Source organism: Sphaeramia orbicularis, chromosome 18 (assembly GCF_902148855.1).
Source record: "Sphaeramia orbicularis chromosome 18, fSphaOr1.1, whole genome shotgun sequence".
NCBI classification, from domain to species: domain Eukaryota; kingdom Metazoa; phylum Chordata; class Actinopteri; order Kurtiformes; family Apogonidae; genus Sphaeramia; species Sphaeramia orbicularis.
In genome coordinates, this window is record NC_043974.1 from 2,574,180 (window position 1) to 2,600,326 (window position 26,147).

A 26,147-nucleotide genomic window follows, 5' to 3' on the forward strand; every position below is an offset into this window, starting at 1 on the left:
ATAATTATTTAATTACAGAAACAATCACTTATTAATAAATGATTAATAAATAATTAATAAATGACTGGATAGACTAAAATGTCAACTAAAGAACCATCCAAACTGAATAACAACAACCTTCTAATTAGCTAAACAATAATAAAATGAGCTAAGTCAAAAATGGTTTTGTGTTCTTTTTATTCAGCTGACATAATCATGACAGATATTTCTTTTTTGGCAGTATATCAAATTTTATATGGAAAATAATACATTGTATCTGTGTCAGATAAAGGACTTTCATCTCAGTTCCCATGACAAAACCACCTGTGAAGGAAGTGTGTTTATTCCAAATCACATGACCTGCTCCACATGATGTCATTTCCTCCTGAAGAAAACACTGACAGGACTCAAGGTTCTTTCTCCTCTTTCTGAGTTATTTCATATAAAGTAGTGTGGGAGTCAAGTGTGTATTTATGGCACTTTTATGTCAACAGTGTTACGACAATATCTTTATAAATAACTTTCAATTTCAATGTGACTCAGTTGTATATATGTGTGGAGCTGTTTGTCTAATTAGCTTTGGTTCAAAGTTTAATTTACCTTTTTTATTTAGTAATTAGTATTTTTTGCTAATTGTTTATTTTTTGGTTTGTTTGCTTTGTGTTTGTTAATATTTCACATCTATTTTTGGATTTTCACAGTTATTACTTTGATTCTTTAGTATTTAGCACCTTTTTGTTTTGTGTTTTCTTATTGGTTTAGACCAGGGCTGTCCAACCCTGGTCCTGGAGAGTCACAGTCCTGCATGTTTCAGATGTTTCCCTCTTCCAGTCCACCTGACGGTCATTATCAGGCTTCTGCACAGCTTCATGATAGGCTGATCATTTGAGTCAGGTGTGCTGGAAGAGGGATCCATCTGGAACATGCAGGACTGTGGCTCTCCAGGACCAGGGTTGGACAGCCCTGGTTTAGACCGTGGGCACCGGGTTTAAATAGACAGCACCAACTGAGGACCATCATGCACCTGGGTGGGCCTATGGTTTGTACCAGTCAGTCACAGTGGTCAAGTCCACCAGGATGAACAGCAGAGACAACAAAACGGCCTTGGTTGTTGTTTTCCTGCAAAAAGCCTGAAAATAAACCACTTAGAATCCATCTGTGGTCTGGACATTGTGTTTTTGACTGCGTAGAACACAAACCATGGTGCATTAGTGGTTATTTGAGTTCTGTTCAAGTCTTCAGTGACTTTTAAGTTGTTTAAATTTGATGACAAATAGCCGCAACAATACGATATTAGAAGAATGTGTGTGTAAAATGCCATGTGGTGTTCTGGTTCTGTTGATTTTAGGGCTGAAAACAGCACAAATGTCAACTACCTGTCAACTCTGTACCCTGTAAAGACAACTCCAAAAGTCCCTCAGTTATATATGACCCTGTCATGCCGGCAGCCAGACGTTAGTCTGGTTTGTCTGTCTTTTATGTTTGTTTGTCACTTCCTGTTTATTTTGTTAAGTTTCCCCTCATGTGTCTGTCTGTCGTCTTTACTTCCTGTTCCCTGATCGTTCTTACCTTTCACCTGATTACCTGTCTCCACCCTGATTTGCTCCACCTGTGTCTAGTGTCTTCCCTCCCTTTTGTGTATTTAAACCCTGTCTCTTCCCCCTGTCAGAGGCCAGTTTGTTACTCTTGAAGTACTTACCAGCGTTTGATCTTGTCTGTCTGTTTTTGGCTTCCTGTTTTTTTGACCCGTTTTTGCTTACCGGTTTTGTCTACTGCCTCGCTCCCTGTCGGTTTTTTTTCTGCCTCATCTGATTCCCCGGTTCTGATCGCCTTGCTGACTTTTGGTACGTGAGTTTTTGTCTTACCATTATGTCCTGTCGCTGAGTAATAGCTTGCCTGTGTATGACCCTGTTTTCGTCCCTGACCTCCCTTTGCCTTTTCCCCAGTCGGGAAAAAGACCCCGCTAACCACACGGGGAGACGAGTTGTCGTTCTCGGTCCGGAGGACTGACTCGAAGAGGAAATTCCCACCTATTATCCTCAAGATTTTGTCAATAACATTTTTCCTACACCTGTGTGTGATTAATAAATCTTTGAATTTAACATCTTGACTCTGAGTTTGCTTTTGGATTCTGTGCCTGTACTAGCGCCATTACAGTACAAACTGGCCACAAATGATCCAGCAGAGCTCACTCAGGTCAAGGAGGCTATTCAGTCACAGGGGCACAGGCTGGGTGGACATGATCAGGCCCTCCATACCTTACTCGATAAAATGACTCTGTTAGCACGCAGGTCTCCCAGCTCACCCGTACCCCAGGCTGCGGCTGTGTCAGGCGAGAAACCAGGCTACCAGTCCTCCTGTTTGGGACTCGGCCGAACCTCACATTCCAGCACCGTCCAAGTACTCAGGTAATCCAGATACCTGTCGGGATTTTTTCACCCAGCTCCAGCTTATTTTGATTCTCAAACCATTCGTTTTTTCTAAAGATTCTGTTAAGATCGCCTATGTGGCCAGTCTGTTAGAGGGTCCTCCTCTGAGTTATGTCAACGCGCTCTTGAGCAGAATTCCCCAGCAGTTCAGTCATTTCCTCCCTAGTGACTGAACCTCACAAGGGTTCTACGACCACCCGGTTCTGGGGACAATTCGCTGGTCATCAGCTTATGAGGCTGAGACAGGGAGATCAGTCTATCAGGCAGTATGTGAGTGTTTTTCGTTCCCTAGCGGTTGAATCAGGTGGAAACAACCAGGCCCTGATCACCGCCTTTTTTGACCGGGCTAAGCCGCTCCGTGGGCCGTGAGATGGCGCTCCGTCAACAGCTCCACTCCCTGGATGACATCATCGCCGAGGCCATCCGGGTCGCTGATCAGGAGTCAGTATGGCAGACAGATGAGTCTGTGGTTCGCTCTTCGTCTGGCAAGGGGCCCGTTCGGGAGGTGGTTCGACTCCCGGTTACTGAGAAGACGGTGGGAAGGAGGAAACCCATGCAACTGGGCCGGACCCACATCTCAGCTGAAGAACGCCGACGTCGCCTGACGAGGGTCTCTGTCTGTACTGTGGACAAGGGGGACATAGGGTATGTAATTGCCCACTTAAGCCTGATGCAAGACAAGTGAGGGACGCTGTTGAGCAGAACTGTTTGTTTATCCACTGTTTCTCGTCCGTTTCCTGTGGTTCTCCTCTGCTCTGATTCTTTGTCTCTCCAGCACCCCGTTACTGATCGATTCCGGGTCCGACGCTAATTTAATGGACCAGAGCCTGGTACAGAAGTTGGGACTCGGGTCGATTCCGATCCAGCGTCCGTTGGAGGCCCGGGCCCCTGGATGGCCACGTGATTTGCCGGATAACCCATTGTACCGAGCCGGTCTCCGTTCAGTTAACTGATGGACACACTGAGAGCATTAACTTTCACATTTATGAGTCGGAGTCCCAGCCACTAATTCTGGGTTATCCGTGGTTACAGATTCACGAGCCATTTATTGATTGGGGCACTGGGGAGGTTCAGTCTTGGGGTAAAGACTGTGAGACTCGTTGTAAATATATTAAATTACCTGTATACTCACCCAAGACTCCACAGATCTCCGTGGCCCCAGTTAGTGTTCCGGTAGGGGAGGATAAGGACTTTCCAGCACTGGAGAAGGTTCCCCCGTGTTACCATGATTTAAAGGAGGTGTTTAGTAAGTCTAAGGCTACGGCCTTACCTCCTCACCGTTCGTATGACTGCACCATAGAACTACGTCCTGGTACGTCTCCACCTAAGGGGAGATTATTTTCTCTATCTGGGCCAGAAAATTTAGCTATGAAAAAGTACATTGACGAGTCTCTGGCAGCCGGGTTAATCAGACCCTCTTCATCTCCTGCAGGGGCGGGTTTCTTTTTTGTAGACAAAAAGGATAAATCACTAAGGCCGTGTATAGATTATCGGGGACTTAATGACATCACTATCCGCAACCGGTACCCGTTACCGCTGATGTCCTCAGCTTTTGAACTTTTGCATGGGGCTAAAGTGTTTACTAAGTTGGATCTTCGTAATGCCTATCACTTGGTTAGAATCAGAGAAGGGATGAGTGGAAAACAGCTTTTAACACTCCCAGTGGTCACTACGAGTATCTGGTGATGCCTTTTGGTCTGACCAATGCCCCTGCTGTCTTCCAGGCCCTCGTTAACGATGTCCTCAGGGATATGCTAAATGTTTTTGTTTGTCTATCTGGACGACATATTAATTTTCTCCCCAGATGAGAGCACGCATGTTCAGCATGTGCGACAGGTGCTCCAGAGGCTCCTCTCCAACCAGCTGTATGTCAAAGCTGAAAAATGCGAGTTCCACCAACCTACGGTCTCATTTTTGGGTTTCATCATTTCTGAGGGGAGTGTCCAGATGGACCCTGAAAAGGTTAGTGCAGTGAGAGAATGGCCAACACCATCTTCTCGGAGAGACGTTCAGAGATTCCTGGGTTTTGCTAACTTTTATAGAAAGTTTATCCGGGGGTTCAGCAGTGTGGCTGCCCCCCTGCATTCTCTCACCTCTTCTAAGTCTGTATTCAGGTGGAGCCCTGAGGCTGACAGGGCGTTTAACCGCCTTAAGGTGGCGTTCTCCTCTGCTCCCATTCTGTCCGTTCCAGACCCTGCTCTACAGTTTGTGGTGGAAGTCGATGCTTCTGATTTGGGAGTGGGGGCTGTCATCTCCCAGCGCTCGCCAGCCGACAATAGGCTCCATCCCTGCGCCTATTTGTCAAGGAGACTGTCGCAAGCTGAGATGAACTATGACATAGGCAATCGTGAACTGTTGGCCATTAAGGTGGCATTGGAGGAATGGCGACACTGGCTGGAGGGGACAGAAGTTCCGTTTCTGATCTGGACAGATCATAAAAACCTGGAGTATCTACGTTCGGCTAAACGTCTCAACTCCCGTCAGGCCAGGTGGGCATTGTTTTTCACACGTTTCAACTTACCCTATCCTACCGTCCGGGTTCCAAGAATGGTAAGCCTGACGCCCTGTCCAGAGTTTTCTCCCCTGAAAAGCCTGTCTCTGAGCCTGAAACTATTTTGCCTAGCTCTTGTGTGGTGGGGGCTTTTCAGTGGGGCGTAGAGAGGATGGTCACTGAGGCCCTTAATGACTGTGATGTTCCGGATGGCGTACCGCCAGACCGTCTGTTTGTTCCTCCTCATCTCCGTTCCCAGGTGATCCATTGGGGCCACACTTCTAAGATGGCGTGCCACCCGGGTGTGAGGAGAACCCTGTTTCTGATCAGGCAACGTTTTTGGTGGCCCGCCATGGAGAGGGACGTGAGTGAATATGTGGCCGCATGTCCTGTTTGTGCTGCTTGTAAGGCTTCTAACAAAGCGCCGATGGGGCAGCTGCATCCGCTACCTGTCCCTAAGAGACCCTGGTCGGACATCGCCCTGGATTTTGTTACTGGTCTTCCCCTGTCTAATGGCAACACGACCGTACTCACGGTGGTGGACCGATTTTCTAAAATGGTGCATTTCATTCCCCTACCTAAACTCCCGTCTGCTAAGGAGACTGCGGAGGCGCTGTTGCAACATGTGTGTCGACTTCATGGTTTCCCAAAAGACATTGTTTCCGATAGGGGGCCTCAGTTTATTGCTAGATTTTGGAAGGCTTTTTGTTCTCTCATTGGTGCCTCTGTCAGTCTGTCCTCTGGTTTTCACCCGCAGACCAACGGCCAAACTGAGAGACTTAACCAGGTCCTGGAGGTGGGACTCCGTGTGTTGGCTTCCCAAAACCCCGCCTCCTGGAGCCGTCATCTGTTGTGGGTGGAGTTCGCTCACAACTCTCTACCCAGTGCTTCATCCGGATTGTCTCCTTTTCACGTAGTGTATGGTTATCAGCCTCCTCTGTTTCCTTCATTGGAGAAGGAGGTGGGCATTCCTTCGGCTTTGGCCCTGATCCATAGATGCAAGAGGACCTGGACTCGGGCCAGACAGGCTCTGGTGAAGGCGTCGGCCCAGTACAAGACCACGGCGGACCGCCATAGGATCTCTGCACCCGTCTACCATCCGGATCAGCGGGTCTGGTTGTCGGCCAGGAACCTTCCTCTGAGGATGGAGAGTCGCAAGCTGGCACCCAGGTTTGTAGGCCCATTCCCCATCTCGAAAGTTATTAATCCTGTCTCTGTACGTCTTAAGTTACCAAGGTCTATGAGGATCCATCCCACCTTTCACGTGAGCCAAGTCAAACCTGTTAAGGAGAGTCACCTGGTCCCACCTACCCAACCTCCACCTCCTCCACGCCTTATTGAGGGTGACCCAGCCTACACGGTTCGACGGCTGATGGCAGTTCGACGGCGAGGGAGGGGCTTCCAGTACCTCGTGGATTGGGAAGGGTATGGGCCTGAAGAACGTTCCTGGGTGCCGGCCTCCTTCATTTTGGACCCTGACCTGATCCGAGAGTTCCATCAACGTCATCCTGATGTTCCTGGTCCGTCTGGTGCCGTCCCTAGGAGGGGGGGTACTGTCATGCCGGCAGCCAGACGTTAGTCTGGTTTTGTCTGTCTTTTATGTTTGTTTGTCACTTCCTGTTTTATTTTGTTAAGTTTCCCCTCATGTGTCTTGTCTGTCGTCTTTACTTCCTGTTCCCTGATCGTTCTTACCTTTCACCTGATTACCTGTCTCCGCCCTGATTTGCTCCACCTGTGTCTAGTTGTCTTCCCTCCCTTTTGTGTATTTAAACCCTGTCTCTTCCCCCTGTCAGAGGCCAGTTTGTTACTCTTGAAGTACTTACCAGCGTTCTGATCTTGTCTGTCTGTTTTTGGATTCCTGTTTTTTGACCCGTGTTTGCTTACCCGGTTTTGTCTACTGCCTGCTCCCTGTCGGTTTTTTCTGCCTCATCTGATTCCCCGGTTCTGATCGCCTTGCCTGACTTTTGGTACGTGAGTTTTTGTCTTACCCTTATGTCCTGTCGCCTGAGTAATAGCTTGCCTGTGTATGACCTGTTTCCGTCCCTGACCTCCCTTTGCTTTTCCCCAGTCGGGAAAAAGACCCCGCTAACCACACGGGGAGACGAGTTGTCGTTCTCGGTCCGGAGGACTGACTCGAAGAGGAAATTACCACCTATTATCCTCAAGATTTTGTCAATAACATTTTTCCTACACCTGTGTGTGATTAATAAATTCTTTGAATTTAACATCTTGACTCTGAGTTCTGCTTTTGGATTCTGTGCCTGTACTAGCGCCATTACAGACCCAGGAAACAGGATGAGTTCAACAGGAAGTTGAAGAGGGAGGGGCTGTGGACCCCAATGTCTGACAGAAAACTGACATGCATTTGGCTGTTCCAACCAGTGTTGTACAAGTTACTTCCGAACTGTCATCCATTACAGATTACTGTTATTTCAAAGTAATTCCTTACATTACAATATTACTGTCTCAGACTGGAAGATATTATCACATTTATTAATGATTGTATTTGCAGTAAATATTTAAAGTACATATAAATATTATACTTTATATTAAAAATAGTTGATTATGTAAATCTGATTGTGTGTGAGGTGACTAAAATAAGTGTATGTGAATGGTTTGTGTGGATGCTTTGTGTTATTGTACAAATATATAGAAAAAAAGTGTGTAAACAAAACAATGGAAGCAGAATTCATTTAATCATTAGGGGGTGGGAGTCTATAAGTTAGACTTCTTCCCACTCCTTTTGGAGCGCTGAAAACTTTAGTTGGACCATGTTGTTTGGTTCTTTGTTTTCTGATGATTCTATGTGCTCCAAATCAAACTAAACTCAGAATTGTAATCCATTACTGGAGCCTTAAGCAGGGTTAGGTTAGTACTGAGCAGACGTCCATGTGGACAATGGACTGTCCTCTGCCGTCTGCACCATTGGCTGAACACAACAGGAAATAGAACTGTACTGAAACATTTTGGATTCATTAAGGTCTCATGGTCTTGCTGTTTTATTTTTTGTTTTTTCTTTTGAGTAATTAAATTATGGACATAAAGTGTGTTGTGATGCAAGGCTTTTGAACATGTACCGAGTAAAAATATTACTGAAAATTGATTAGTATGCCTTACAAACCTGCGTTACAGCAAAAGTAATCTGTTACTGTCATGCATTACTTTTGTAATGTGTTACTCCCAACACTGGTTAAACACATGTTAAATTGACAGTCAATGTCATTAAATGAGTAAAAGACAGAGGTAAGGACAAAAGGACACATGGACAAGAAGTTGGTCTAAAGTGTCAGATGTCTTTAACGTGTGGAAAAGAAAATCCACAGCAGCATCTTACCAAGTTACAACTAGATGAACACTCACACAATGTGTCGTTTGAGCCTCAGAGCTTTTATTTATTTATTTATTTATTTATTTATTTATTTATTTATTAGGATCCAGGAGCCAGTTTTTGTCCTGGTGTATTTCCACATCTGAGCAATCATATCTGTGAAAGTTTTATATTTATTTTCCATGTTGTGGTTCTACTGTGGCTGATTATTTTTCAATAAAAAATGAAAATATCAGGCTCAGTTTTTCTGATGTTTACTAGGATTAATAACAGTTTTCATAAAATATGAATCAAATCAGAGCTGGTCCGTCTGGAGGCATCTGTTTATTTAACATGTTCTGACATGGACGTAAACTACCAGTTGACAGGTTGTCAGAGTTCAACAAACATGAGACACTGATTCTAGTTGGACTTTATTGGTTCAACAACAGTAGAGACAGAACAGGACATGATGTGTCCACTTTAAAGTCCAAATGTGTCCTTCAGACAGAATAAAAACACACATGAATAATAACCAAAGGTGATAGAAAATGAAGTGTTCACATGTGAATAACACTAACATACTGTCCAATCCAACTGTTGTACTTGTGGTGTTTCCAGAGGTCAGTATAACAGACCCAGAGCAGAGTCTCCAGTGTCCACATGTCTGTCCATGAAGACTGACTGGTCCAAGGAGAGTCCTCCATACTTTAGTCCTGAACCTGGACCTTCAGACACAGAGTAAGAGACTGTTTCTACAGATGAGACATTATTTCTGATCTTTTGTTGACATGTATGAATTCATCTGACAGAGGAATTTTTAATCTAATTGAAGTCTTGATTGACAGCTGAAACCATTAGTCCTAACCCTCTACGTTCATAGTTGTGTGTGTTTTTGATCATATCCAGTCCTCTACTATTACTGTTAATACTCTTGTTGCTTGTATATTGATGAAGTTTGCAGGTCAGATGTGATCAGTTCCTGTCAGTAACTGGTTCAAATCAAACTCAGGTGTGTGAGTAGAACTGACAGTTTCCAGTCCAGCTTTAGTGAAATGGTTCTAAACTCCTCATTGGACTCCAGCTGCTGTGAATAAAAGATGTTTGAGACTCTGAGATGAACAACAGCCTTAAAGTCTGTGAAACACATGAGACTCACTCACATGTGACAAAAAGAAAGACGTTCAATCCTGAACCAAATGTGTGTAAAGGTTCAGACACTAAGAGCCTGTTTTTCTGCTTGAAGTGTTTTCTTCATTTGAATGAACATTAAACACATGTTTGTGTGAGAATCAGCTCTGAAACAGACCAGTAAGACCAGAGCAGTTTTTAGATGGAAGTCCTCTGTGTGGTGTGTCCACACTTAGAAATGCTGGGTTGTTTTCAGAACCCGAGCGCTGGGTTAAGGCTGTTGGGTCACAGGTCTGGTGGGTTTGACTGAACATGGGGTTGAAAAGAATCAAGCAGTGCATTGGGTTGGACATGTGAGCTGAAATGGAGGCTCATCATTCCTTCCAGCTGCCATTTTCAGACAGACTGTGAGTTGAGGCGGCTCAGTGGTTTACACTGGCACCGCTCAGCAACAAGGTCCTGGGTCTGATCCCCAACCAGACCAGGTCCTTGACCCAGCACAGAGTTGTGAGTGTAGATGTGATCCTTTGAACAGCTGATCTGAAAGAACTTTGAAGAAGCTTCTTCTAAACAATGTGTTGATGTCCACAGAGAGACGGAGAGGACTCATGTTCCTGAGGTGGACCCACCGTCCTGTTCTATGTGTCAGAAGGTCCAGAGTGATCTGGTCCAGACCAGCTGTGGACACTGGTTGTGCAGACAGTGCATCACTTCATACTGGGACCAGTCTGGTTCATCAGGAGACTCCTCCTGTCCCCAGTGTGAAGAAACATCCAGAACAAGAGCTGAGCTGCAGATCCACAGCTCTGTCCAAAGTAAGACTGGACATCTGTCTGAACATGTCTGCACTTCACTAAACACAACATGTGTTCAACTGTCACTGACTGAGCAGCACAACAAAGAACATTTGAACTGCATTAGACTGAACTACATTTTCTATCATATGTTGGAAATTATCAACAAAAACATCCATTTTATTTCACGTTGATCAAATAATGTTTTCCAGTCGATGATGGTTTAAGAAAGTAACTCACTGATTCTCTGTAAATTCAGTCACATTAAGGATTATTTGGTCAGTGACAATCATCTTGTCTGTGTTGTTAGAACTGCTTTGGAATGATTCCTGTTTGTATAAATCAGATCCATGTCTGATCAGTGGTTTCCATAGTAACAGGTCTAGGGTTTGTCATTTGGAAACTGTTGTCAATAGGGATGTAAACAATTAATCGACTAACGATTAATTGTTGATTAGAATTTGCTCGATTAAATTATTAATTGTTGGTTAATTGCCCTTTTCCACCCGTCCACACCTGTCCGAAGGCTGCTGGTTTGTCCGTGCTGCTACGCCGCAGCTGGGATAGCTGGTCATTGAACCGGATCATGGTGTTGATGAGTTAGAATGTCTGTATGGACATGGAGGACCAAACACAGACTGACCGTCTGTTTGTGGGAGCGGTACACCCCCGACTAAATACACACACAAATGCAGGGTCGGAGCGTTTTCCCTGGAGGTTGGTGTAGTCCACAGTCAGTGAAAAGTTTCACTTTCACTTCTGCGGAGGCACGGACTGCACCGTCCTGTACCCCCACAGTATTAGAAGTAGGATGGAAAGTGACGCACCAACACGCACGCATCCCCCGGCCGTACTACGTCCATGCGAGCCCCCCCCCCCGACGAAATGCGCTGTGCGCACCCCACACACAACACACACCGGTGAAAGGACGCACGTGCGCGCACACACACACACACACACCCATTCCACACCACCACATAAACAGATGAATTCCACAGGAAACACTGACTGTATCCAATGGTTCAATTAATCAATCATTAAGGAATATGACATGCTTTTATCATGAAGTGTGTAATCAATATTTAGCTTTTATTCTTATAGACCGTATTGAAAAAGAAATTCAGATTCTCAGAAAAATCGCCGCTTATCAATTAATCGTTAATCAATGGATAAGGGCAACCAACTAACAATTAATGAATTAATCGATAATTTGCATCCCTAGTTGTCAATATGAAATAGTATTAACATTCAGTGACAGATGAGAACAGATATTTTGACCCAACTGTGTTTATTTTCAGTGTTTGTTGTCTGGTTGCAGTTGAACATAAACTCAGTCTGAGGAGCAGATGTGAATGTGTGACTGAAGGAACTGAGGAAACAGGAAGTAGAACCCGTCTAAACCGGATCTACACTGAGCTCTACGTCACAGAGGGACAGAGTGAAGACGTTCATACCCAACATGAGGTGAGGACGCTGGAGACAGTTTCCAAGAAGATCATCCAAGAAAGTCCAATCAGGTGTCAGGACATCTTCAAAGCCTTACCCGAGCAGCAGAAACCCATCAGAGTGGTTCTGACCAACGGCGTGGCTGGAGTTGGAAAAACCTTCTCGGTGCTGAAGTTCACTCTGGACTGGGCCGAGGGTTTAGAAAACCAGGACGTCAGTCTGGTGGTTCCGCTGTCCTTCAGAGAGCTGAACCTGGTCACAGATGAGCAGTACAGTCTGCTGACGCTGCTCCATGTTTTCCATCCAACATTACAGAAGGTCACAGCAGAGCAGATCAGTGTCTGCAAACTTCTGTTCATCTGCGACGGCCTGGATGAAAGCAGACTGTCACTGGATTTCCACCACTGTCAGGTTGTTTCAGACGTCACTCACAAGTCATCAGTCAACGTTCTGTTGACCAACCTCATCAAGGGGAACCTGCTTCCATCAGCTCTGATCTGGATAACATCTAGACCTGCAGCAGCCAATCAGATCCCTCCTTCATGTGTGGACAGGGTAACAGAGGTCCGAGGCTTCACCACTGATGACCAGAAGGAGGAGTACTTCCAGAAGAGATCCACTGATGAAGATCTGTCCAACAAAATGATCTCACACATCAAGACATCCAGGAGCCTCCACATCATGTGTCAAATCCCAGTCTTCTGCTGGATCAGTTCTACAGTTCTGGAGCACATGTTGACTTCAGACCAGAGAGAAGAGCTGCCCAAGACCCTGACAGACCTGTACTCACACTTCATCATGGTCCAGACAAAGAGGAAGAAGAAGTATGAAAAAGGACATGAAACAAGTCCTAGAAGAGCTGACAAAGGCAGACATGGAAGTCTTCTGAAGTTGGGGAGGCTGGCGTTTGAACAACTGGAGGAAAAGAAACATGATGTTCTACCAAGAAGACCTGGATCAGTGTGGTCTGGACGTCACAGAGGCCTTGGTGTACTCAGGAGTTTGTACAGAGATCTTCAAAAGAGAGACTGTGATCTTCCAGAAAACACTCTACTGCTTTGTTCATCTGAGTGTTCAGGAGTTTCTGGCTGCAGTCTACATCTACCACTGTTACACCAGCAACAACACAGAGGTTCTGGAGAGGTTTCTGGGAGAGACTCACTTTTCACAAACATTTTCAGGTGTTTCACAGGCAGTGACAGCCTGGATGTTTTCCTCAGAAAAGTCATGAAAAAAATCCCTCAGAGTGAGAACGGACACCTGATCTGTTTGTTCGTTTCCTTTCATGGCCCTCTGTCTGGAGTCCAACCACAGACTTTTAGGAGGTCTGCTGGGTCCAAAGAGAACAGACCAGAGAGCATCGATAAGTCATCAAGAACCTGAAGGAGATGAACACTGAGGGACATTCTGTCCTGACAGAAGCATCAACATCTTCCACTGTCTGATGGAGATGAAGGACCAAACAGTCCATCAGGAGATCCAAGAGTTCCTGAAGTCAGAGAACAGATCACGGAAGAAACTGTCTGAGATCCAGTGTTCAGCTCTGGCCTACATGTTGGAGATGTCAGAGGAGGTTCTGGATGAGCTGGATCTGAAGGAATACAACACATCAGATGAAGGAAGACACAGACTGATCCCAGCTGTGAGGAACTGCAGAGAGGCCAAGTAAGTACTGATGAGATATGAAGAGTATGAATCAGACTGAATATAAAGATGGATCACATGGACCCTCTGTCTTGTGTTTCTGTCAAAGTGAAATATGGGAACTGCCATGATGGTTGTAGGATCAGAGGTCAACAGAGTAGGAGACACTGGGATGTGAGGTCACCCACCAGATGACTGATTGGTTTGTGTTTGTGTTTCTGAGGGATTCTTTGACAGTGATTGGTCATTGAAGCAGGTCGATCACTCATTTTAAGATCATCATGTAACTTATTCAAATCAAAAGTACAGTCTACTCATCGTTATACCGCCAACTTCCGTTCATGGCCAAATTGGCGGTTATAGCGAAAATGGCGTTACAACGGGTTGCGTCCATAATGTGCATGTCTTTACTATATGAGTCTATGCTGCCTCCGTTAACCCGTTCTAATTGCGTTTCTAAATAAATCTTGATTCTGTTATGTTGTAAGGGCAGGGATCGGCAACCTTTAACACTCAAGAGGCATTTCGACCCGGTTTCCATGGAAAAGACAACACTGGGAAGCCGCAAACACTTTTTGACATCTGAAATGAAGATGTTAGCCTATATATACCGTAAATTCGACTATAAGCTGCTACTTTTTTCCCACACTTTAAAACACTGCGGCTTATACTCCGACGCGGCTTATACATGATTTTACCGGCGCACCTCGGAGGTGCCGCGCCGCGCCGCTGGCGGTATAACGGTCAGGAAATCAAGGTATAAGTGTTGTTTGTGCATGGAACTGGGCTGGCGGATGGCGATAGGCGGAAAGGGCGGTAGCTAATGGAATAATGCTTTGGGGATTTTTGTACAATTGGTTTGGTCGGCGGTGAGCGAAAATGGCGGTATAACGGCGGGCGGTTTTAACGAGAAGTAGACTGTAATTAGTTAAAATGATTTCTTTAATAATATCAGCCTAATGAACATTTATTGGTGTGTATATGTAGCCCTATCTCTCTCCCTGTCCCACGGCCTGGGTTTCAAACACCTCCAACAGCTACGTGGCTCTGCGTTGTGTGTGTTGTTTTAAGGGATGCTAGCGGGGGTGCAGTCCGTAGGAAACGAGACGGAGAGGAGTTCAGAATCGTGGCGGGACTGTTTATTTTGCCCAATAGTCATCTGTAGGGTGATACAGCGTACTAAATCAGCGTTTTAAAAAAACAAAAAACAAACGTAAAACACCATGAGTAAAAGCTAAAACATCTTAAGACCAAATCAGATCTCCGAATGAAATTTTAACATGTAAATAATAAAAGTTGTGCTCTCACTTCAATTATAAAGGTGTTGACTCCACAAATCATTCAGATATAAATTCTCTTGCACTTCAACTTACAAAATAACTCACAAAATGTAAAATGCCAAAATTTTGATAATTTTATGTTTTTAAACAGTCAGTGCAAATAACGTAGCTTCCCTGTAGGGTGATACAGCGTCCTAAAGAAAACATGGTGCCCTAAACTACAGGTACCAACCCTACGGGATAACAGAAGGACCAAAAAAGCACTACTGAAACGGGAGTTTAAGATGAAACTGTGGTGTAATAGCGCCAACTATTGGTGTAACATATACACTACCTTACATATACTTTGACTGTAGTTTGTCTGAAGTCCCACAGAGCAGAGGACAGTAGGACCTATACAACATCCAGCCACTAGGGGAGATCTAGGGTGTTCAGCTCTGCCATCACTCCATATGTTTAAACACAAACTACAACATTCCCCAGTTGACTGTTGCATTTGGTGACTGTCCTTCTTCTCTCTCCCCCATACACTCTAGTAGTTGTTTATGTTGTTTTTAACTTCATAGTCTCTTCACCATTGGTTGTGAGTCTTGGATTCATCTGTACTGTTTCCTTTGAAGTGTTTTTCCTTTTTCTTTTTTTGTCTTTGTTGTTGTTTTTGTTTTGTCTGTGGGGGCCTCTTGCCAGGTCATTATTGTAAATGAAAGGCTGTTCTAAACTGATTTTACCTGGTAAAATAAGTATTAAAAAAATAATAATAATAGTTTGGAAGCTGTCATTACATCCGTCTTTATCCTCGTCTATTTTATTAATCTGGTTTTCTTGTCTTTTTTAAACCTTAGAACTGTTCACACAACACCATATCCTGACCTCGTTCAGACTCAGATGTTCAATAAATGTGTTCATAATTAATTTCCTGTAAATTCTGTATTACAGACTTTCTCAGTGTGGGACTCTCACAGACTCACTGTGAAGTTGTGGCCTCAGCTCTGAAGTCTAATCCTTCACATCTGAGATTTTTTGGATCTGAGTCACAACAACCTACAGGATTCAGGAGTGAAACTGGCGTCTGGACTGGAGAGTCCAAACTGCAGACTGGAAACTCTGTGGTTAGTTCACTGACTGGTCTACTGTTTCAGTCCAAACACATCCATGTGTTTTTCCTCTTGAGGGTCATGGGGGTGCCAGAGGTGATCCTGCTTACCTATAGATGAAGGTGGGGTCCACCCTGTTCACTGCAGTACTGTCACACACAAACAACCATTCATTCTCACATTCACACCTATGAGGGATTGGATTTCCCATTGAAACTATGAGGAGGCGGATGTTAGGAACCTGGAGAACCCCAGAGAGAACCCAGGCAGACAGGGGTAGAACCATGCAGCGCTCACACCAAAGTACACACAGTTGGTGCTGGAATCCTCCTTCTGCTCAGAGGCCATAGTGCTAATTACTGAAGCACCATGGTGTCCAGTGGAACAACACGCTGTTCCTGATCTGATCTCAGACAACCAAAAACTGACACTGAAAACCTACACTGAAAGAGATGTGTTTTAAAAATACTGTAAATATTTATATGGAAGATTCACACACGTTTACATGATCAGATGTCGTGAGCATTAAACAACCAAACCTTGTCATACAAACCCATCATCATCCTTTATTTTACATCATATGATGAGTTGAAGATGTTCTTTTAATACAGTCAAGTAAAAGCACCAAGAAGAAATCTAAATACTGATAAAACATAAGAAACACAAAGTAAAAAAGAATATAACATTCAGAAAAGTTGTCATCAAATGTCTGTTGTTGAGTTTCTAATTTTCCATTTCAAACCTTTTTCAGCTTCTGATCGGAGGATTGAACATTAAACAAGAACATCATCTTCTAATATTTAATACATGTACATATTCCATACAGTGCAGTGTTTCCTGTGGAACTGATCTGTTGGTGTGGTGGTGCATAATGGTGCCACCCACAGAAGTGTCTAACATCTTCATGGGTAGGTTCTGCTGGTTCTGTTCTTTATGGGTCGGTTCTGCTGGTTCTGTTCTTTATGGGGTGGGTTCTGCTGGTTCTGTTCTAACTCTAACTCTACTGGACAAACTGACCCCAAATGTGTTGGAGCAGACGTTCCACAGTCATTCTGCTGCAGATGGGTTAATGATGTTAACATTTATAATCAGATTAATTATGAATGATGGATTAATCTGAGTTAATGTGGTTAATTTTGACAGCCCTAAAAAATAAAGAAATACAACGTGTGTTATTAATGATTTTAATTTCCATGATTAATTCTTTATTCAGTTGGAGAAATGCAGTTTGTCCAGAGATCAGCTGTTCTTCTGTGGCCTCAGCTCTGAAGTCCAATCCATTCCATTGATTAGAACTGGTTCTGGATAAAAACAACCTCCAGGATTCATCAGTGAAGGAGCCTGTGTGATTTCCTGCAGAGTCCACATTGTAAACTACAGACACTGGGGTCAGTTCACTGTTATGTTCTAGAGTTTCTATGTTTCCTTTATCTGTACACCTACTTAAAGGGTTTGTCTTTTATTCTGATATTAACATTGACAAGGAAAAAATAGAGCAAACACACAGTATCAATAATCAACCTTGATTAAATAGCACTTTTTTGTACAGTTAAATGTAGAACAAAGTGCTTTACATCTAAAATCAGTACACCCCCCCCCCCCCCCCCCCCCACACACACACACACACACATTTACCAGTGTTAATATCCATAAATAACAGTAAAACAAAAAGAAATAGATAAAGAAATAAAGGACAGAATCAGGCTGAGCATGGGGGGGGGGGGGGGGGGGGGCATAAAACAACAGAGAGGAGGCGCTGTCACAGGGAGGGGTGGGCACCGCCCCCAGCAACCCGGTGCTGCCATCATAGAGCTGCATCCTGACCGGTGAGGGAGGCAGCAGGGACCCCCACTCCACAGGGAGGAGCAGACCCCGAGAGAGCGCCACAGCCACCAGAGCCCACAGCTGCCCCCCAGTGTGGAGGACCCCCCCAATGAAACACTGGAGATGTACATGGAAACCCAGAAAAAGAAGCACTGCTTCAAAGATAGAAATAGAATAGAAACATCTATGGAAATAGAATGGAAGTATAAAGCATTAAAAATAGAAACAGAAGCAGTGGTTAAAGGTCCAATTAAAAGTCAAATGAAAAACTAAGAGAGACAGGAATAAAAACAGAAGAAAAAAAAGAAAAGCACTCAGAGCGCAGCCAAGACAGATCTGCCCCCCTCCCCGATCACCACCAAAATTTAATCATTTCTTCCTTGTGCCAGTTTCATGAAAATCCGTCCATAACTTTTGGAGTTATCTTGCAAACAAACAAACAAACAAATAAACAAATAAAGCAAAAGGATCACAATACTTCCTGGCGGAGGTAAAAAGGAGCATTAGTTCAAAGCCAGATTCAAAAGGTGGGTCTGGAGCCTGGTTTGACAGATGTCCACATTCTCTGCAGCCCTGAGGTTCTCCTCAGGTTCCCCTCAGGTTCTCCTCAGGTTCTCTACAGGATCTCCTCAGTTCTCTTCAGGTCCCCTAAGGTTCTCCTCAGGTTCTCTACAGGATCTCCTCAGTCTCTCTTCAGGTTTTCCTCAGGTTCTCCTCAGGTTCTCCTCAGGCTGTTCCATAGTCCAGGAGCAGAATGCTGTAAAGCTGCCTCACTGTGAGTCTTGGTTTTACCTTTTGGAACAGTTCTCAGGCCGGTGCCAGAGGAGCTCAGGGTCCACCAGGGTTCATATGGTCAAAGCAGATCTAAACAGGAAAAGCACTCGGAGAGCGCAGACCTCCGCCAAGACAGATCAATCAGGTCCAAACTGTCCAGTGTTTGATCAGGTACAGGTCCACCCTCAGTCTGATTCAAATGGTTTCTTGAACAGGTCAAATACTGGATCCAATCAAATCCATTTTGCTTCTGAAATGGTCTGCAGAACTTTCACACAAGGAGTCAGTTGTGTCAGAGTGTCTGTTGAGATCTGGGTTGATTCAATGAATAAATGAATGAATAAATGAATGAATGAATCTTTCTTGTCATTTGACAGTACAAAGTACATCAAACCAAATTGAGTTGGATGATTAGGGACATGGGGCCGTGCACCTGCAAGAGCGCTGCCACAAACCCTTTTCTTCCAAAATTGCAGTGAAGAACAGAAGATAATGCAAAGCACAAATAGAAGACATCATACAGTTTTCACACAGTACACGTGGACACATGCAGGAATTTTTTCATGGGAATTCAATTGTGGAGAAAAAGAGTTTGGGATTATTTTTATGGGAAGAAATTCTATTAGTGAAGTAGGTGTTTCTTTCTTGTCTGACTGCCTTGTTGTATATTTGAAGTTGTTGAAAGAATAATTGACAGTTTGTTGTTATTTTGTTCTTCCTCCATTTTCAGAATTGAGGCTTGACTTTAGTTTGTTATTGAAACTTTCAAGCATAAAATCCCAGGATGCAGATAAAGGAAGTGGAGGGTATTTGTGTCCAACTTCAGTCAAACTTGCGTCCACTTCAGGGGTCAGACAGCGCCTCCTCAGTTCTCAGCGAGGTCTGCCTTTGGTTCAAAGCGCTGATGTTCAAAAACACACAGTAGTGGTCAGATCCAGCCAAATCAACAGCAGAGGACACACCTGTTGGACAGGCCAAGGCTGATGACCAGGTCCAGAGTGGGTCTCCTGTTGGGAGTCGGCTGTATGACATGCTGTATAAAATCCATGGAGTTAAAGAAGTTCATCAAATCTGTAGACAGCTTATCGGACTCATTATCAATGTGCAGATTAAAACCACCGCAAATTCAAATCATATTATAAGAGGTGTGGATTATTGATAAAAACTGTGAAAACTCATGAAAAAAGTCTGTGTTTTTACAGTGATTTCAGTAATGAGTATTTTTTCATTGTAGTTTGAGGGACAGTCGTCTAATGCCAAACAGCATCTGTTCTAGTTAAAGCAGGAGGAGTCACTGGGTGAAGTTTAAAGGCTTTAGTTGGTTGAAGGTTATTTTACATCAGATGTGAACTGATGTGTTCAGGTGTGTGTTTGTAGAAGACTGACTCTGTAGACATGGAACTGAAACAAATGAGAAAGTGATTGGACAAAAGTGTAAAGTTCAGTCGAGTTAAGTCCAATTAAAACCTGAACACATCTGACTGGATCATTAATACATTTGAATTTACATGATTTATTCTTTATTCAGGTTGGATAACTGCAGTTTGTCAGAAATCAGCTGTTCTTCTGTGGCCTCAGCTCTGAAGTCCAATCCATTCCATCTGATAAAACTGGAGCTGAGTGAAAACAACCTCCAGGATTCATCAGTGAAGGAGCTGTGTGATTTCCTGCAGAGTCCACATTGTAAACTACAGACACTGTGGTCAGTTCACTGTTACTGTTCTAGAGTTTATATGTTTTACTAACGGCAGAGCCTCATCAGAGATGAGAACAAATATATGAAGGATCTTGTGACAATATAAAACAAAAAAGTCATAAGACGTATCAAAATGAAATCCAAAATATCTGTTTTGTATTTTATTTTTAAACGAATAATTTGAATTTGTACGTTGAAATGACCAGAAACATAAACAGTGTGTGTGTTTATGGATGCACTGACAGACACTGAAAATGGAATTGTCTGAAATATAATGATGTCCATTTGATCAGAATCCACTCCATCAGTACAATAGAGTCATGACAGATTCATCAGTATCTAAACACAAAGAATTGACAGAAACTGAAGAACACCAAGAACAGGAAGACACTGTTGTTCAAATGTTCACCAACTGTATTCAGACAACAGTTCAACATGGAGGAAGAGTTTACTTTGTGTTCACAACAAAGAAAGAATCAACACATGATAAAATACTGCATGTGTTCAAATAGACAAGATGATCATCAAAGTGTAAATTGTGGAATCTGAAGTGAATCTAAAGCTGTAAAAGTGCTTTTTTAAACATGTGATTGACCAAAGATCAAATCCGACAGAAACTCTAAAGAGTGTAAAACAGCATGAGCCAAAATGACGGAGGTGAAAGTTCCAAACTATGTCCAAACTACAAGTAAGTCTGGAGTGTTCACCTTTATGTGTGTAGAAGGTCTGAAGGTTGTAGGATGAAAATCCCACAAGTCCAGTCATTGTTCAGGTCCAGAAAGTGAGGAGTCCAGTCATATGAGTGTGATGATCTGTCCCACATGAAAAGATGAGCCATTAATGACAAAGCTCCCAAATGAACAACAACACAGATGAGAGTTGTGAACTGAAACTACAGATGTATAGGTGGAAAGACTGAAAAGAAAAGCAGTCCTAGTTTCAGTGTTTGTTCACTCCAACTAATATGACATCAGAGAGAAAGTGAATATTCAGCTCAAACATTTCCATCAGTGACAGTGGTGGAATAATGATGTGCATTTACTGCAGGACAGTACTTCAGCTCCAATGGCAAAGCTTTAGACTTTTGGTGATGTCATAGAGAACATCATCCACTGGGGTTTGCATTTCTATGACATCAAACCATGAAAACATATTCCAACAGTTTGACACTCACTAAATACTGACATTAATGTTAATAATAAAGAAACATTTCCTCTATTTGATGCAGATTTATACACATGTAGAAATAATGTGTAAATATTGGTCTGTTTACTGTTTACATTTGTCTGATACTTTAGACATTTGAGTTTACACATAGAAATCTGACAAAAACAGTCTGAAACATGTGATTAAACCCTAAACATATAGAACTGGATCCTGAATGGATTTAATCTACATCATTGACTCTTTCTTCAGGATGTGGGAATGCAGTTTGTCAGAGATCAGCTGTTCTTCTGTGGCCTCAGCTCTGAAGTCCAATCCTTCACATCTGATAAAACTGAATCTGAGTGGAAACGAGTTGAAGGATTCATCAGTGAAGGAGCTGAGTGATTTCCTGCAGAGTCCAGATTGTAAACTACAGCATCTGTGGTCAGTTCACTGTTAGTTTGATAGAGTTTATATGTTTCATTTTCTGTACACATACTTAAAGGGTTTGTCTTTTGTTCTTCAATGTAACACTGAACAAAGAAAAAATAGAGGAAACACAGTATATGTGTTCTACAGTGATTTCAGTAATTAGTATTTTTTCATTGTAGTTTGAGGGACAGTCGTCTAATGCCAAACAGCATCTGTTCTAGTTAAAGCAGGAGGAGTCACTGGGTGAAGTTTAAAGGCTTTAGTTGGTTGAAGGTTATTTTCCATCAGATGTGAACTGATGTTTTCAGGTGTGTGTTTGTAGAAGACTGACTCTGTAGACATGGAACTGAAACAAATGAGAAAGTGATTGGACAAAAGTGTAAAGTTCAGTCGAGTTAAGTCCAATTAAAACCTGAACACATCTGACTGGATCATTAATACATTTGAATTTACATGATTTATTCTTTATTCAGGTTGAATAACTGCAGTTTGTCAGAGATCAGCTGTTCTTCTGTGGCCTCAGCTCTGAAGTCCAATCCATTCCATCTGATAACACTGAGTCTGAGTGGAAACAAGCTGAAGGATTCATCAGTGAAGGAGCTGTGTGATTTCCTGCAGAGTCCACATTGTAAACTACAGCGACTGTGGTCAGTTCACTGTTAGTTTGATAGAGTTCTGTTTTAGGAGCAGCTGAACCTCATTTATGAACAAACAGAACTGACATCCATAATGTTTTACAGTTCCAAGAACAGTTGTGTGAACCCTTTGAAATGTTCTAGTTTTCTGCATGAATTGCTCATAAAATATGATCTAATCTACATGTCAGTCACAAGTACGGACAAATACAATGTGTTTAACCTAATAGCACAGAAACCAAAATAATATTTTATGTCTTTATTGAGCACAACTATTAAACAGTCCCAGTGAATGTAATGATTGAAGCTCCTTTTGCACCAATAACCTTAAACCAGTGTTTTTGGAGCTGCTGATCTGACCTGCACAATGTCCAGGGACATTTGGGATCATTCTTTGTGACACAAGTGCATCAGCTCAGCTCTATTCTTAGGATGTGTGGTGTGAATGGCTCTGGTGAGTTCAGTCCACAGCGTCTCTATTGGATTCAGGTCTGGGCTCTGACTGGCTCTGTCCAAAAGGGGATTTTTCTGTTTCTGAAGCCACTCTAGTGTCAAGTCCTGGATCCACAAAATGGTGGACTCAAATGCACGACTCACCGAGAACTGAAGATTTTAACCAAAGTATTTTAATATTGAAAAAGTGATTGAACAAAAAGCGCTCCCAAGGAGGATGTATAAAACTACTCCAAAGAATCTCCATGATAAACAAAAGCCTGACAGAAAAACTGAAACCAACTAGCAAACATGAAAAAACCTGGTTTGGACGTTTGACATGAACACGCTGACAGAATACGACGAACTGGCACCAGACAAAGAGAGACAGGACTGTTTGTACATGAGGTAGGGGAACACAGGTGACACCAATGAGGGGTGGGGCTAACAATCACACAAACAAAACAAAACAAAACAAACAAAGGGAGGAAGTCAGGGTCTGAAACGAGAGGGAAGAGATGTGTCCAAAATAAAGCAGGAAGTGCAAGACAGGAGCAAATGTGAACGACTGGAACTGAACAGAAAGTGACTAAAGACGAGCCATGAAACACTAAACATGAACATGACTAACACACCTGAGCACACATGACAGGACCCCCCCTTCTACGGCCGACTCCTGACGGCCCAGAAGCCTCTGGGTGGAGCGCAAAAAAGTCCCTGATCAAAGTCTGGTCCAAGATAAAACGCACTGGGATCCAAGAGCGCTCTTCTGGACCCTAACCCTCCAGTCCACTAAAAACTGTCTCCCACCGCCCCGATTGCGGACTGCCAGGAGCTTCCTGACAGTAAACGCCAGACCACCGTCCACGATCCGGGGGGGCGGAGGGGGAGCGGAGGCGGGCACCAGAGCACTTTCCTTGACGGGCTTGATCTTGCTGACGTGAAACGTAGAATGGACCTTCAATGACCTGGGAAGACGCCAACTGACAGAAACAGGATGAACAACCTTAGATATAGGGAAAGGACCCACAAACCTCGGAGCCAGTTTCCTGGAATGGACTTGAAGGGGCGGGTCTCTGGTGGAGAGCCACACCCTCTGGCCCGGCCTGTAGAGAGGAGCTGGCACAACTCCTTCCACAAACCTGAGACAAACTGGGGTCCTCTGTCTGAAACAATATCAGTGGGGAAACCATGAATGGTGAAAACATGAGTCCTCCTGACCTCTGCTGTTTCCTTAGCAGAGGGTACCTTGGCCAGGGGAATGAAATGGGACATTTTAGAGAAACGCTCTGCTACCGTCAGGAGAGTTGTGTGACCTTTAGATTGTGTCCGCCATGATTGGAGCTGCCGTGGCCTAGATTGGCTGGAGAGTCGGCTTGTGACCCAAGGGTCACCGGTTCCATTCCCTGGACTGGCGGAGAGTTGTTGGCTAATGTGCACTTGAGCAAGGCACTTAACCCCCATTTGCTCCAAGGACACCTGATATGGTGAACCCACTGCTCCCAGCATGCAGTGTGTGTGATGCATGATGTAGTGATGAGTTAAAGGTGTGACAAACTACTACTGACAAAAGAAAGATTCTATTCTATTCTATTCTATTGTGTGATGTCATGTGGTCCAGGTCCTGATGCAGATCAGCTCCAGATCATGATGCTCCTCCTCCATACTTCACCGTGTGCTGCTGCCACAGAATTCTGTGTTGATCACCAAATCCACCTCAGACTCAACACATGCAGTAGGCCAGGGAGGGTTTGATCCGTCAGACGGAGCCAAATCAGAAGAGAATCCTCTGTGCAGATGTGCGTCCACAGCTCTGCTGAGTGAGAACAGTGTCCTTAGCAACTGACTAACGTTGAGTTTCACATTATTCTGGTCAGATCTGAAAAATCTTTGTAACAACGAGCAAGTGAGTGATTATGTACATTCACTGAGTGAATATTATGAAAATAAAATGTATATTTCTCAATAGAAATTTAACCAAAACACATTTTTATGCAGAAACGAACTCAAAATATTGATCTTTTTTCACTAAATATGACAGAAATGTCCACCATGTTTTTTTGTTCTCAGCCTGAATCTTGAAAGTTCCGTCACTCAGACACAGGCCAATGGAAAAGAATAGGATAAAAAAAAGCAAAAATTTTCCAATTTTCAGGCTCTAATTGTGAGACTGATAGGTTTTGTTCTGTGGACAAACGTAGCTGTTTCCCATTTGGATCTGAGACTGGGATGGTGTGGATGATGTTGTAGTTTGTGTCAGACCTAGTGCTGTGTGTTCTTCCAAACAGTTCCAGTTCCATCAGTCTGAACATGTTTCCATTCATGTTGTAAAGTGTTCCAGTGCTCTTTGCTCACTTTTCCACATGCACTGATGCTTGTTGTAAAAGTGCATCTTCCTCTGTGCTGTCATGCACTGGACATGAGTCTGTTCTATCTCTGCTGTGGAATAGACTCCTGAACACAGATGTGATGGTCTTCCAGTGAGTCCTTCAGCCTTCAGCTGTTCCTCTCTGCTTCTTTTTTGTCTGTTTCCACTCATGCTTGTGTCTTTGCAGTCAGCTTGGCTGGGCGTTCACTTTTAGGCAGAGTAGCCACACAATTCAATCCTGTCCATTTGTGGACAGTTTGTCCAACTTGGACTGGTGAATCCTTCAAGTCTTTGAGGTTGTTCTCAATCAGGAAATGCTTGAACAGCAGCATGTGGAAACATGTCCAGTGCTTCTCCAGGTTTGTGCTTTGTCCTTTTGGATCTTGTATTTGTGCAGAAAAGGCAGGAAGTGGAAGAGGAAAGCAGGCAGGCAGAAGAGGGAGCCCCCTTCACTCACATGCAAATCAGCAACTCTGGATTGAAGCTCTTCTCAGATCTGTGTTGTGAAATCTGGTTGACATGAGCAGATGCTTCTTGTGAACCTCCAACTGCAGAGCTTTGAGTGTTTTTAGGAGTCCCAGTGGCTCCATGCACGGCTCACATCTGCTTTCATTGATTCCAATTCATGTTGAGGAATTCTGGACTCTAATCGTCCTCTGACAGCGTCAGCCTCGTTATCTCTGTTTAGAATCATTAGTTTCAGGGTTCACTTCCTTTTTCCAGTTCCACTGTGAGGGTTTCAGAGCTGTGCACAGTGAACAGATGAAATATTCACATAGTTTGTGTGGTTTTGGGTTCAACACATTCTGTTTGTCTATACTGGTGACTGAGATGCAGATCACATTTTATGAGCAATTCATGCAGAAAACTTTGAGGGTTCACAGAGTTTTTCTAACCACTGTATAGTTGACACCATTTAACGTTGGATTTTTCTTGCAGGTTCACAAATTACAGTCAGTAAAAACTGGTGAATGTTGAATATTTCACATTCATATTGAAAACCTAAATATATTTGGCTGGAATGTTCATTTCAATCTCCATCATTTCTTCTTTATTCAGGTTGAGGAAATGCAGTTTGTCCAAAATCAGCTGTTCTTATCTGACAGCAGCTCTGAAGTCCAATCCCTCACATCTGATAAAACTCGACTTAAGTTGGAACAACCTGAAGGATTCAGATGTTAAAGAACTGGAGGACCTTGTTCAGAGTCCACACTGTAAACTGGAGAAACTGGAGTAAGTAATGTC

The 26,147-nt window shown here is 43.5% G+C and overlaps 1 protein-coding gene across 1 annotated transcript; it reads left to right on the top strand.

Moving 5' to 3' along the window:
- The first annotated feature begins 8,847 nt into the window (after nucleotides 1-8,847).
- On the top strand, nucleotides 8,848-12,466 carry LOC115438935 (NLR family CARD domain-containing protein 3-like). Its single transcript, XM_030162828.1, has 4 exons — nucleotides 8,848-8,947; nucleotides 9,929-10,152; nucleotides 11,450-12,209; nucleotides 12,385-12,466. Exons 1-4 carry the CDS (start codon nucleotides 8,880-8,882, stop codon nucleotides 12,464-12,466), a joined length of 1,134 nt encoding a protein of 377 aa, XP_030018688.1. The 5' UTR covers nucleotides 8,848-8,879.
- The last annotated feature ends 13,681 nt before the right edge of the window (nucleotides 12,467-26,147 follow it).

Excerpts from the sequence above, each read along its gene's own strand:
- LOC115438935 (XM_030162828.1), top strand. The coding sequence starts at position 8,880 with ATGAAGACTGACTGGTCCAAGGAGAGTCCTCCATACTTTAGTCCTGAA. Across the intron at positions 8,948-9,928 it reads CCTGGACCTTCAGACACAGA|AGAGACGGAGAGGACTCATG; the intron begins GTAAGAGACTGT and ends TGATGTCCACAG. Across the intron at positions 12,210-12,384 it reads AGATCCACTGATGAAGATCT|ACAAAGAGGAAGAAGAAGTA; the intron begins GTCCAACAAAAT and ends ATCATGGTCCAG.